Here is a 14,876-nt window from a genome sequence, read left to right on the forward strand (position 1 = left end):
ACCTTTTGCTTCATCAAGTATGGTCTCCAAACCAATTGTGCTAGCTTTGCAGTTAAGGAGTCAAGAGCATTAATTCAAGGAAATATATTACTATTTTGAGGCACCAACAGCCCAACTGAGCGAACGAAGACGAGTAGATTTAGTTAAAAGCTATAATTCCTTAAAACACAGAGTTAATACATCTCGTTGCAACGCCATATTTCCTTTTGCGTGTGTGTGCTATCTTGAGCTAATGCCTCGGTTTATAACCCCACAGCATCAACAATCATACTGTTGTAAGTACTAAGAGATTCAACTTCAGTTTTGCTTGGTTATGTCTCTGTAAATAAAACACATAATAAAAACCATGTGAAGATGGTTAACAGTATATGATTCCTACATTCTCATTGTATGGCCAAGAGAGGGGGAAGATTAATGTTCATGGTAGATTTTTCTTATATTATTAATCTTCATTTTTAAAATGAAGTTCCACCATAAAGAGGCAATATCCATGATGCATAATATTTCTGGTCTGGCGTGTTAACATTATAATTGAAGTGCACAACTAACATATCTAATCGAATTGTACAAGTTGGGATAAATATGAGCATTAAATAAGCTAAAGTCAAAGCCATCTGGTACAGAAAACTTATTTGTTGATTGGTAAGTTGCATTTAATGAGTTTTGAATTCACACCATCGCCTTCTATCCTAATCTTACGAGGGAGGAAAGTAGCAAGTACCATTTGATCTGAAGCCCATTGAAATGTTCTATCATTCCATCGCTTTCTTGTATTCAGATTAATGAAACAGTCTGGATTCCTGTGAAGGAAGCTTAGAGTTGACAACAGTGACTGTTACACTTCAACGATGATATAAGAATAAACATTGAAAACACCTAGATATGTATCTTCAAAGTCCTTTGTAGCAGGATTCTGTCCAACTTAGCTGCCCCATTGGTAGAATTGTTGACATTGTTCTCTTCCACGGCCACAGGATGCAACTACTTCCACCAAACAAGTTTTGAAAATGCAATTTGTTTTCCAAAAGCTCTGTTTCTTGTGGTCTACAGCATCAGCAGATCCTCTGCAAACCATTGGTCAAGAACGTGCCATGATTTGAACCACATATCAGTTGTTCATATTGCCAACTGAGGAGCAAATGATCATGTTATAAAAACTTAAGCCCATGCTCAACCCACAACATTATTGATACCAGCTGGTAGGTGGATTTTCTTCCAGCTAGCTTAACAATCCACACAGAACAAACCATGGAGCAGTGGTATAAGGAGCTTACTCCACTTGCAGCACATTTATTTAGTTTGCTTTCGTAGCTGCTGGATTCCGACCAAACTGGATTATCATTGGCTTGCCTTTGAAGACATATCCATTGACTAGATTCTGCAACCAAAGGTTTTAATAGCATGATCATTACAACTTAAGCACAAGGCGAGATAATTACAAGAAAAAAATAATAATAATAATAATTTAGTTGTACGTACAGTTGTACATGCTACTTTCAATTAGTGAAAGGTTCAAAACTAAGCCATTCTCACAAACCTAGTGAATCAGCAATGCCAACCATCATGGTAAAATAAATTGAGTAAAAATTTTTTCCTCTAGGAAATTCCTAGAACCATTACTTAAGATTGTAGGTATGAAATTTATTAATCATTTTTGAAGCACATTTTGGAATCTCCAAAGGACCGTTTGAAAGGCCAAAAAAATCTTTTTGAATAAATCAGTAGGGTTTGTCATTTATCGAGTTGAGTTTGCTTATGATAGCTCGACCAATTGATCAATGAAGAAAAACCTCCATTTGAAGGTGCCTTGATTTCTGGATCTTGCTTTTTTGTTGATTCAAGCAAGAGTGAGCATGGAAGTTGAAGAATTTGCAGCACAAATAAAGGCAGTATATGAACAAGTTCAAGAACAATTGAAGCCACATTAAAATTTACAAGTCTAAAGTTGAAAGATGGTGCTCATATAAGAAGCTTGAGGTTTGAAGAATGTGATTTGGTTTTATTCAAACACGAGCTCAAGCAAAGAAAGTTTGGTCTTTACCAAGTATTGAATAAGTTGAGACCAAACACATTTTGCATTGAGCTACCAAAAGGATTCTCTATAGTCCAACTTTAATTGTGAGTAATCTCTATCCTTATTGTGGAGATGAAGAGAAAATAACATCAAAGCCAGTAAACATGTGATGAGATCTTTCTAGTTCACCACAAAGTCGATTAACGTGCTAGATGTATGATCTATCACTGCTAAACGTAATCACTACTAGATGTAGAACAAACACTTAAAAACATTTGGTGCACTCACAAGAATAACCGAATTTATGCATGGATCTCAACTGAAAGACTAAATAAATTGGATAACATGTTTTTAAAGGATTTGACTTCAAAATCAAAGTCAAGTTCTTTACAAGAAGGGTTGAATGATGCAGGAAGATTGTGTCAGCTTATGTGGCAGCCATAATTTAGCTTGTGTCCTTTTTTATTTTATTTTATTTTATTCTCATTCCTACACTCTGTTTTGACATTAAAGTTTTCTAGAAAATGAGTCATTTTTCAAAAAGGTTTTTTTTATAAAACTATCTCATTTTCTTAAGTTTGGTAGCAACCTTAAATGTGTTGGAAAATGATCTCCTAACTTCCCTTATTTAGTTTGCCATGAGATAGAGTTGTTTTCCAAAAAATAAATAGTGGAAAACAATCTCTAAAAAATGAGTCATAATTTTTATGTTGACCAAAGATAATTTTTCCTTTTGACTCATTTTTTATGATGCTAAGAAATATTGGAAAACACAGAAAATTATCTTCACACAGGTTTTCCACCTAAACAAATGGAGTGTTGGTGCGATGATAAGTGCCTCTCACCAAAAGTGACAAGTTGCAGGTACGAGTCCAAGTATCAACCTCTCCAATAAATTGGGGTAAAGTTGCCTATCATAACCTCTCCCAAACCCCACAAAAGTGGGAGATTTGGGCCCAAGGTAAGACCTTTTTTTTAATATCTGATCAAAGTTATTTAAGAAGCATTGATGGTAATTGTATAGCCTAGTTTATGAGCATTTTAGGAGTTGTGAATTGATTGTCTAGTAAGTAGTTGAGTGACATTGATGAGTAGCAGTGTTAGGTGGCATTTACCCCAAGTAAATGGCATCCTCAAACTATCCTCCTTCCCTTGGTTGAATGTTTTGGATTTGAACATCGTCACGGGTCTAGGTTTACATCAACATCAACTTTTTTTTGGGTTGGGGGGGGGGGGGGGGTTATATAAAATTAGTGAATGCCATAGTAGATGTGCTCAGCTTAATATACGAATGTCAAAATGTCTTAGGAATTCCAGTAATTGAACAAAATTATGCCCATCAACTCTCCTAAAAACATAACGATTAAAATGGGATTTTTATATTAGAAAATACGAAACATGGCTCTAATACCATATTTGAAAAGATTAAACAATAGTTCTGATACTATGTTAGAGAAGAAAAGACAGCTAAGAAAATAAAGAAGGCAAAGCAAGAAATGAATGAGAGAGACATTCATTGCAGAAAGCCTTTGATGGCTATATTTTTACTATCTAGCTCCTTGTATTACAATGAATCCATTTATGTGTATTTGATATTTATAATAGGCTAAGTCCTAGACTAACAATACTTGAACTACAAGTAGAATTAAGATTACCTATGATTACTTTGCTTGTATTCCATGTAGCATTAAATACAATGAACCTGCATTAAGGTTATTTAACAGACTTGTGCCTTTGACAGCTTGACTAGGATTGAGTCTTTACATCTTCAACACTAGTGAATAACCCCATGTATAAACATTTAAAAACAATCATAATTACACACAAATATGAGTTCAAAGTATACCTGTTATAAGAGTTGCAAATTACACCTTTTTTAAGCCATAAATTTCTAAAATGTGTAATGGTTTCTCTTTTTTTTTTTTTTTTTTTTTTGATAGGTGAAATGTGTAATGGTTTCTCATTATATATATGAAAATTTAATTGAATTTGGACTCTTTGGTTTTTGCACTCAATAATTCAATTGCCGCAAAAAATTTAAAAATTAGATACAATACATGGCGCAAAATTGAACTCTAGTTGAAATCTAATTTAGAATCTAATTAGATTTAGACTTTTCGATTTTCACACTTAATAATTCACTTGACACAAAAATTTAAAAATTAGATGGGACATGTGGCGCAAAATTGGACTCCAATTTAGAATCTAATTGGATTTTTTCTCAGCTTTGGCTTTAATTATATATATAGATTTTAGATCAAATTGGCAAACCCAAAGGATGTTTCTTTTGAATTCAAGAGAATAGAATTATGGTATTATTGCCTCTGCATTTTTTTAGTGTGGAATGCATTTGCATTTTAATTACTCAAAATGGGATCCTAGACAAGCAATTACTATATCAACATGATATAAATTTATAGTTACTTCTTCACGCAATAATATCAAAGGATATGGAAAATAGGAATTAAGGACCCCGGAAACAAAATGTACAAAATTGGACTTCAATTTAGAATCTAATTGGATTTTTTCTCAGTTTTGGCTTTAATTATATATATATATATATATATATATATAGATTTTAGATCAGATTGGCAAACCCAAAGGATGTTTCTTTTGAATTCAAGAGAATAGAATTATGGTATTATTGTGTTGGCATTTTTTTAGTGTGGAATGCATTTGCATTTTAATTACTCAAAATGGGATCCTAGACAAGCAATTACCATATCAACATGATATAAATTTATAGCTACTTCTTCACGCAATAATATCATAGGATATGGAAAATAGGAATTAAGGACCCCGGAAACAAAATGTACTATATGCACAAGCTAACATGCTCTAGAAAACAGAGATGCATGTCAGATTGCATTCTGTAAGATACATACCAATGCATGATGGGCAACTTCGGCTGATGGAAATGTCACAAAAGCTTGACCTCTCATTCTGCCTTCCTGAAATTCAATTACAAGCACATTTAAGTTCAAAATTGCGCAACTATGCTACAACTTTCTTGAAACTTTCAATCAATCCCAAAAGTAATACAAAATGTCATGTTCACAAACTTGCTTCCATTCAATGAAACATCCCTAGTAAAAAAGGCTTCACTTAATGCTTTCACAATCATAAACATTAAATTGTTGCCATCTATTTCTAAATAACATACTTGTTAAATGGAACATTCAGTTCAGTTAGTGTATAAATTTTTGAGCCATGTCGCATGGAGAGATCATGTGAATTGGGATGCTTTGTTTTATCTGTTGGAGAGAATGGGCTTTGGGGATAGATGAAGGAGATGGCTAAAGACTTGTGTCTCTACCGTTTGCTTCTCAGTTCTGGTTAATGGATCTCCTACTGGTTTCTTTGGTAGCTCTAGAGGTCTCAGACAAGGCGATCCTTTGTCTCCCCTTCTCTTTTTGTTGATCATGGAGGTTTTAAGTCGTATCCTGAAGAAAACTAACGAAGGGGGTTTCATTCAGGGTTTTCATGTGGGTCCTATTAATTCTACTGGTATCCGGGTTTCTCACCTCGTATTTGCTGATGATACCAAAATTTTCTGTGATACCTCTAGAGAGCAAATTCTTTCTATTAGGCTAGTTTTGACTTGTTTCCAAGCTTTTACTAGTCTAAAGGTGAATGTGGGAAAAAGTGAAATTGTCCCTATTGGGGAGGTGCGTAACATTCAGCATTTGGCTAATATCCTTCAATACAGGGTGGGCAGTTTGCCTATGATTTACTTGGGTATGCCATTGGGTACTTCATACAAAACAGACTCTATTTGGAATCCGATCCTTGAGAGGATGGAAAAGAAGCTTTCAGGCTGAAAGCGGCTTTATTTGTCAAAGGGTGGTAGACTCACCTTGTTGAAGAGTACCCTTTCAAGCCTTCCGACGTATTACCTTTCCCTTTTTACCATCCCTAAAGCTGTGGCGACTAGATTAGAATGCATCCAAAGGAACTTTTTGTGGGGTTCATCAGTTGAGTGTTTCAAATATTCTTTGGTGGCTTGGGAAAAGGTTTACTTACCGCGTGAGTTGGGTGGTTTAGGAATTCGGAAGTTGGTGCCTTTTAATCAGGCCCTATTAGGGAAATGGCTTTGGAGGCATGGCCATGAAACCTCGCATCTGTGGCGAAGGGTCATTGCCATGAAATATGGAGAAAGAAAAGGGGGTTGGTGCACTAGAGCTTGTAGTAGGGCTCATGTTGTAGGTTATGGCGGAGTATTAGTGAAGGGTGGGAAACTTTCGCTAAGCATTTCTCTTTGTGGTGGGGGGTGGTTCTCGTATTCTTTTTTGGCATGATAAGTGGACTGGTGATGTTCCTCTCAAAATTCTTTATTCTCAGTTATTTTTGTGTTCAGCTAATAAGGAGGCTTGTATTTCTAAGGTGTTAAGCCCTCTGTGGGTGATAATGACAGAGTGTGGAGTTTAAGTTTTCACAGGGACTTCAATGATTGGGAGTTGGCGGCTTCCTACTCCTTTCTTCATTTCATTCAAACACGAATTCCTAGGGAAGGAGGGTGTGATAGGCTTTGTTGGGATCTTAATGGCAGTGAGAAGTTTGATACTCGGTCCTTTTATCATAAGATTCAAAATGTAGCTCCTTCCAATTTCCCTTGGAAAGGAATTTGGAAAGTTAAGGTTCCTAAAAGACTGGCTTTTTTTTATGTGGACAGCAGCCCATGGTCAGATTCTATCTTTGTATAACCTTATGCTTCGTGGTCGCCCTTTGGCAAATCGTTGTTGTTTGTGTTGTTGTAATGCGGAATCTGTGGATCACCGTTACTTTTTTGTCCGATAGCTCATTCTTTGTGAATGTATATGCTTCAGTTGTTTGGGATGGAATGGGTCATGCTAGGTTCAGTTGTGGACTTATTATTTTGCTGGTATCATTGGCTTGGGAAGCATAGCTCAGATATTAGGGATTCGGTTCCAGGATGTTTAATGTGGACTATTTGGGCTGAACAGAATCGTCAGTCTTTTGAGGATGAGGAGAAAACGGTGGTTCAGTTATTAGAGCATTGCAAGCTAACCCTCTTCGATTGGTTTCGTTGTTGGGGCTATTCGGATTGTTCTACCCTTTTGGATTTTCTTTCCTCTATTAGTATAGATTAGGGGCTGCTTCTATCTTTTTGTTTCTTTCTTCCTTTGTTCACTACCGTGAACTTTGTGTGCTTTTCTTGCTATTCTTTTATTAATAATATTCTCTTCTTACTTATCAAAAACAAAATGTGTTCAAGTCAAGCCTGGGAGGTTGTGACCAAGATCAGCTTGACATTTGAGCACTACAAATAAAAGTTCAAATCAATCTACACATTCAATCCCAGGTCAAGGGGTGGCCTTGCAACCTACTTCATCTCAGTAATGGACAGTCACTGTCAACTTTTAGGGACAGATTTGTTATTTACATTGATGTGTCATTTACAACATCATCATTGGAGGGGGTAGGCAGCTTGGCAATATTTTTTCTTTGATAAGTAATAAATTTTATTAATGAGAAGAACTAGCCCCTCTCAAAAAACAGTCCTTATAACTGAAATGAAAAGAGAGTCAATAAAATCAAATAATAAAATGGATCTCGCTATGCCAAAAGCTTTGTAGCTCAATTAGTACTTCATAGTGTTTTTAACGGAGCCATCTAGGGTTCAAATCCCCTTCCCACAAATATTGAATTATATAAAAAATAAGATAAAATAAATTAAAAAGAAAAATAAAAAAGAAGAAAGGATCTTGATTTGACCCATTATTTGAGCCCATTCAAACTAAGCTCTTACCTAAGAAAATTTTATATTACTATGAACTGAAAGTCCCACATCTTCAAAGGTAGCGTTGGTTCCATAGTGTCCAAATTAAGCAAAGGGGGGGTGAAATTCCTAACACTAGAGGGTGTTTACCAAACCAATTCACCCACTCACTTAGGAGCTCACAGTTTTAGGCATTACCCAATGGACCCCAAACACAGAAAGTAAAACTCCATAATTCATCTGTTGTGTCACAATGCAACACCATTCTACAATAGGAATTCCTCTCTTCACAAGAGTGTCACACGTTCATCTTTTCCCCATGTTGGGTCCACACGAAAAAAACAACTATTTTTTTGGGCCTAAACACGCCAAATGCTTTTCCAGGGGAAATCCCCATCATTAAACCTCTCAAAGCCTCATAACAAGACCTAACATCAAACCATCCATTACCATCTAACAAGACCTAACATCAAACCATCCATTACCATCAAATTCCATCTCATATGGTCATCATTGGGAGAACTTCATTTTTTCTGGACCATCTCTAACAGCAAACTAATATGTAGGAGTAATTAAAAATTTAGGATAAAATTTGTTATCTTTTTGGTCTAATGAAATGTGAAAATATTGTTCTCTTGGGAATCTCAGGAATGTGACTAGCAAATCAAACTTGGGAACTCCAGATTCCCAGAAATCTGATTCCAAAAACCCAGAATTCTGCGAATGTGAAGTTCAAGGGAATCCCAGATTCCCCAAACCAAATGGGCTCTTAAGAGAATTTACATTGGTCTATGTTCCTCAGTCATATTCATGTCATAATTTTAGATCATAGAATCAAGTCTTGAATAAGGCTATCATAACTGCGGTGTTCAAATAAGTAAACAAAAACTGCTAGCTAACAAATTTTTATGGATCTAATGCTCTCTAATGGGGTTTTTGTTTTTTTATAAAAAGAAAGCAATCCCTTCTAATGGTTTTAATAAGTAAAAGATAAGCAACCTTTGTTTCTCCTGTAACTCAAGAATTACAATTTTCATAAGTGATTCCAAAATAACTACGTACTATTGATAATTCAATAATTGGAGGAGGGGGATTTGAATCCTAGATAAGTCCTTTGGAAACACCAGGAGGTAAGTACTTGGAACTAAAAATATCTTGATTCAAAACTAAAATGACAATCTAGTCTAGAGACCTCACCTGCATAAGCTTTACGCTAAGACCAGATTTAGCTGCATCAATGCTTCCAAATAATGATCCTGGACACAGATAAGTTATAGTTAACCAGAACTGTTTTTTAATAACATTGCGCAATGACTAGAAGTATCACACTCAGCATTAATGTTTGAGGCATTAAAAATATTTAAAGAATAATCAATTCTCAAAGTATAATCACATGATACCCTTTTTTTTACCAAAAAAGCATTAAAGTTGCTAGATAGAAAATATGTATCATTGAACAAAAAAATAATGAATTTCAGATAAATTAGCAATAATCAATGCTTGTGATCTCACCAAATATGAAGTAGAAGTCATCAGCAATCACGTCCTTTGCCAAGTTCTTTATATACAACACTGACGCAGGATTCCCAGCTGCATAATTCTATCAAAATCCAAAAGAGCTCATATCAATCATTCAATTGAGTAAATATTTGCATGTGAACAGCATCTTAATCTAGTTACATGCATTTTTTATATTCATCTTTTTTTTAAATAACAGATATTTAAGATTAGTATAAGATAGCCAGCTCTTGAAATCTGTATGGCCAACCCACCCTCAAAATCACAGAAATTGTTATGTCCAAAGAGAAACAAAAACCCATTAGTTATTTATTTATGTTTTGTGGTTTAAAATGATCTACTATGATATCCGTCCACTTTAAAGGAGGCTAAAGACTAACCTAAGTTAGAAGTTCTAATATCAGGGCAGCAAGAACTGCAAAACAGCTTTATTATGGGAAAACAGCAAGAAATATGATGAATTGCTGATGACATTCATACATGCTTGTTTGTACAACTACAAAATGCATATGAATAAAAGAGGAAAAGGTATCAGTACAAAGCCAGAGGTTGACAGCATATACAAACAATGTTGACAATATATATATATATATATATATATATAATGGTCAAAACTTATAAAGAGAAAAGATTGAAATATTCTCAGATAGGATAGTAGAACACCATAACCAACCATACTAAGGATAAGTGTTAGAACATGGAAAAGCTTTTAAATTACAGTCACGTTCATTGTGAAAAGTTATATAACACTTTTAATCCAACAAGCAAATAGATAAGTTCAACAAACAATTCTTTTCTTCTTTTTCTTTTTTCTAGGTACAAAGAACAGGTAAATTTTGTTAGTGATTACAGTTTAGTCTTTACTTTTAATATCAACAGTACCTTAAACATTGGTAGCGATAAAATTTCCTCTGGAGGCAACTTTCCACCCTCTAATTCTTCTGGGGTTGCATAGGATTTAATATCTGAACCTTCTTTGTCAGGCTCCTCTAATTCTTCTGCTGTGCTTTCATCCCTATGTTCATTCTGAATCATTTTTGGAGCAATTTTGATCTGCAACGCAACTAAGAAAAGGATATCAAAAAATCTGATAGATGAGAGATTCTCCTACAATAATCAATCACAGAAAGAAAATGACCTGTAACACAGGGTTCTTCTTTTTAATCATTGGAATTTCTTTTGGAACCAAGGTGGCAGGTTTGACTCCAATAGCCTCATGAGCGACATCTTTATCAACTGCAGGGCCCACAATTGCTTCTTGCCTGAGACGCTTTCGACCAGATTTTTTTACTGCTGAAGCTCCAACAGAATAGGCTTTTACATCAATTTCCTAAAAACATGTAACAGTATCACAGAACAATTAGAATCTACAATAACAGGATCAAAAGAGAACTGAAGGATTTCCCTCAAGGCTCTGTCTGTTTCAATGTACTTTCATAGATATATTCATCTGCAAAGGTAATAATTGAATAAACATTGTACATTCTCCTGTTGTTGTAATTACATTTCCACCAAACATTTTATAAAAATGCAGTGTTCAACAAAATATAGCTGAAAAAAACATCTGCAAAAATTTTCATGTTGGACAATTAAAAGAAAATGACAATGAATTTAAATGTTGTTTGAAGAAAAATGGTCAAAAGGTTTACATGCTTCTAATTCCAAACCCCTAGAGAATACACACACACACACACACATAACAATAACAACAAAGCCTCAGTTCCAAAATTTTGGGGTTGGCTATGGATCCTCAACTTATTAGTTAGGGTCACGTGTATTATTTTCTTCCATTCTATTCTATCTAAAGTCATACATTTTGTTACTTCCTTAATTGACATGTTAGTTTTTATTACTTATATAAATAATATGTGGCCCCATATCTTTAATCAGTGCGAGAGATTACCTCATCTGAAGATTCCATTTCTGACTCATCACTGGACAGATCTGCCGCATGAGGCTTTGCAGATACGGGAGGTGGTGGTGGTGGCGGTGCAGGTACCAAAGGAGGAAGGGGTGGAGTGGGGAGAGCCATACGAAATGGAGCTGGGATATTCATTTTGTTCATCAAGTGCAACACCTACAATTAGAAGGATTGGTCATAAACTATATGACCCAATATGCTTGTGTAATTTGCCTAGATAAGAATAACGCAAATAGTATAACTAAAGGAGCTGAATGAGAGTAAAACCAGAAAATTTTCCAACTAGCATTGCATAGGATTGGAGACAACCTGTGTATAAAAGCGAGGAACGGCAATAAGAGCGTTTACAATGTTGGTAAGTATATTTCCATCCGGTGGAGGATAAGCATACCTGTAACACAAGCTTTATTAAACTAGGCATAAACTGATTTATGTCATCCAAAGATGGTTTTAAAAGATACAACCACAAGTTAGACAACATAGAAAAATAACTTTTCAGTCAAATTCACAGTCTGGATGACAAGTTTAGGAACACAAGTTTCAAGATAGTTATGTATTCAATAACACAAGAACCCAATTAGTATTCTCTTTCACTTTGGTTGATTGAAGTGATAAACTGAATTGCTTAATGAACTGAAATTTCACATAGAACCCACAAGTCCAAACATTTTGTGCATCCCTAAATTGTTGTGCCATGCTTCCAATGCAGGAAATTTAAGGAGAATTCATAGGAGAGATATAAAGGAGATTGATATAGGCCAACCATTTTTTTTTTTTTTGATGACCTGGAACCTCACCAAGGCAAGGCCCTTTGGACACACCCCTAGGTAGTAAATCACAGATACACAACTCCACCCGCCAGAACCATGAATTAGGTAATCCAGGGGGACTCCTAATGGGAATCAAACCCAGGATGTCTAGGTCTACAACTCATCCCAAGCCTCCAACCACTAGGCTGCACCCTGATAGGTTAGGCCCACTATTTATTATATTTTGAAGAAATTACATAAAATGGCCAAGAGTTTATACCATATTCAAATTAGGTCTTTGGTTTTTAATTTTTTCAATTAAAGTCCCAAATTTATTAAATCATTTCAATTTGAAGCCTTAGTTCAGCTTCATTATTTATTTTTGTATTTATGGGCAGTAACGTAGAAGAGCAAAGTGGGAATCATTGGTTAAACTCAGCATTTCACCTAGGACTCATTCATAAATCAATTTGGCAATCATTGACCAGAGAGTATATAGAGAGAAAGCTTAGCTTAGAGTGAGAAAGTGATTGCCAAATTCCAAATTGGTTACTTAGATGAAAAACAAAGTTTTATCAATGTTTCCTCTTTTCCTCGACTTCATAGTCTCCATTACTGTCAGGGCAACATGAAATGAATAATGTTGATGGAGGGCTTCAAATTTAAATTGCTTCATAAGTTTAGGACTTTGATTGACAAAAAGAAAAACCTACGACTTAATCTGAAACACGGTATAAATTTTGGGCCTTTTATGTAATTTGTTCATATATTTTATACATCACAATTTGTAAGGGAAAAAAGAGAGGAAGGTTTAACAAGTGAAATAAAAATGCTTACTCAAGGTAAGGAGGGAATGGATAGTCGACACCAAGCCTTGGGGCAATGGGTTCAGCAGAAGGTATTGAACGCTGAGTCTTATCTTTGGTGAGAGTAGCATCCTTGACCAAAGATGATGGTGGTACAAAATCATTGTCATTTCGAGCTTCACTTGATTGAAGTTTGTTATCAAGGTTTGGCTTATTACTACTAGCTCTCTCCACTGATAACACTTTACCAAGAAACCTCAACCTGACCAAACCATAACATGGCAATAATGCCTACTTTAAATTAATACAATGAAGGCTGGCATATATGCAAAGAATACAATATAAGACTAAAAAAGATAAAAAGAAAAAAAAATAGAAATACCCATTTAACTGATAACACTTTACCAAGAAACCTCAACCTGACCAAACCACAACATGGCAATAATGCCTACTTTAAATTTATACAATGAAGGAAATAGATGCAAAGGATACAATAAAAAGACTTTAAAAACGAATATATATATATATATATATATAAATTTTTTTAAAAAAATAATAATAATAATCAGAAATACCCATTTATGATTTAACTAATAACACTATACCAAGAAACCTCAACCTGACCAAACCATGACAAGGCAATGCCTACTTAAATATATACAACGAAGGCATATAAGCGAATGATACATGTAGACTTTAAAAACGAGAAAAAGAAAAATATATATATATATACAACTACCCATTTAACTGACGTTGAGCCTGGTAAGCCAATGCTTCATTGTTGAAATCCAGAAACGCACAGTTTCTCAATCTGCAGAAAATAATTGAATTCTTTGGATTAATAAAGAAAAAGGGGAATTGGGTTTTTTTAAAAAGAAAAAGAAAAAGAAAAAGAAAAAGAAAAAGAAAGGAGGGGGTACCTTGGAGAAGAGCAAGGTCGGACTGAAGAAGCACCATAGTGGGAGAAGAGCCTGGAGAGGGTATCATGAGGAATAGCTTCAGGAAGGTGACGAATCAAAAGGGCAATCATTGCTTCTGAGTCTGAGGGTTTTGATGCTATTGCTTCAAACCCCAACTGCTGCTGCTGCTGCATCATCATCATCTGCGTCTCTATCTGAGTCTACGAGGGAGTGAAACAATAAACGTAAGAACGACAACAAAGGTTTTACAAATTAAGAACACAAACGTATTATTTAGGCAAAATGCAAAACTACCGCCTCTCACTTTTACTGTTTTTCATTTCAATCCTCTACCTTTAAGTTTTTTCATTTAACTCATCCAACTTTCAATTTTTGTCAATGCAGAACTCCGTTACAACTCAATTAGTAGCTGCCATCAAAACTCCTTAAACGACGTCATTTTGCATGTTTTATTTTAAATTCGGAATTAAAAGAAAATAAGAAAAATCTGAAAAAAAAAAAAACAAAAAAACAAACAAACACATTGAAATCAAAACAAAACAAAGAAGAACACCCAAATCCCATGTAACTTTGGGGATAATGGGTCAGTTTGAGAGAGAGAGAGAGACTGAGTGAGTTGAGGACTGAGTACCTCGCCGTCTTAGTCCCTCGTCGTCGTTCACCAGATATGGAGATATCGTGTGCAGGAGCTTGAGACAGCCCTTGAACACAGGCAGAGAAAGTTAAAACTCGTGGAATCAGGGCATAAGAATTCTCAAGCAATGAATGGAGATATTCCTCTACACGATCTTCAAGCTCTGCTCGCCGTGTAGATTTGGGGAAAACGGAAGGTGAGAGAGAGAGAGAGAGAGACTAAGTCGGACTGAGAGAATTGAGACCGATTTGCAGAGATATTGAGATTGAGACCGATTTAAAGGGTGGGGTCTGCTGTTATGGTTGGTTGATTGGGAAAAGCGGTGACTCTGCTTAGATTTGTTCGTTCCCCTTAATGTTTTCTCCTTTTTTTTCTTTTCCTTTTTCAGATTTTTCTTTCTTTTTTTTAATTCCGAATAAAAAATTAAAATAAAATAAAATTTAAAAAAAAAAAAAAAAAGGAAAAACCCGCGTTGGTTCAAAAGTTCCGACGACAGCCACTAACTGTATTGTAACAGAGTTTTGCATTAACAAAAATTGAAAATTAAAGGACTTAAATAACAAACTGAAAATTA

At 35.1% G+C, this 14,876-nt stretch overlaps 1 protein-coding gene across 5 annotated transcripts; it reads right to left on the reverse strand.

Moving 5' to 3' along the window:
* Positions 1–521: 521 nt before the first annotated feature.
* LOC115953190 (U11/U12 small nuclear ribonucleoprotein 65 kDa protein) lies at positions 522–14,683 on the reverse strand. Of its 5 annotated transcripts, none has more exons than XM_031070724.1 (13): positions 14,300–14,680; positions 13,669–13,868; positions 13,488–13,559; positions 12,780–13,010; positions 11,503–11,584; positions 11,176–11,349; positions 10,411–10,602; positions 10,155–10,325; positions 9,267–9,354; positions 8,952–9,010; positions 4,900–4,965; positions 1,275–1,378; positions 522–1,064 (listed from the first exon to the last, which is right to left on the reverse strand). In XM_031070724.1, exons 2-12 carry the CDS (start codon positions 13,848–13,850, stop codon positions 1,295–1,297), a joined length of 1,401 nt encoding a protein of 466 aa, XP_030926584.1. In that variant the 5' UTR covers positions 13,851–13,868; positions 14,300–14,680; the 3' UTR covers positions 522–1,064; positions 1,275–1,294. The 5 variants fall into 5 exon arrangements, with proteins under 5 accessions (XP_030926584.1, XP_030926583.1, XP_030926582.1 ...); XM_031070723.1 differs by having other exon boundaries at positions 522–1,128; XM_031070722.1 differs by adding an exon at positions 14,002–14,077 and having other exon boundaries at positions 522–1,378.
* Positions 14,684–14,876: the final 193 nt, after the last annotated feature.

This window comes from Quercus lobata, chromosome 7 (genome assembly GCF_001633185.2).
Source record: "Quercus lobata isolate SW786 chromosome 7, ValleyOak3.0 Primary Assembly, whole genome shotgun sequence".
Classification (NCBI taxonomy): domain Eukaryota; kingdom Viridiplantae; phylum Streptophyta; class Magnoliopsida; order Fagales; family Fagaceae; genus Quercus; species Quercus lobata.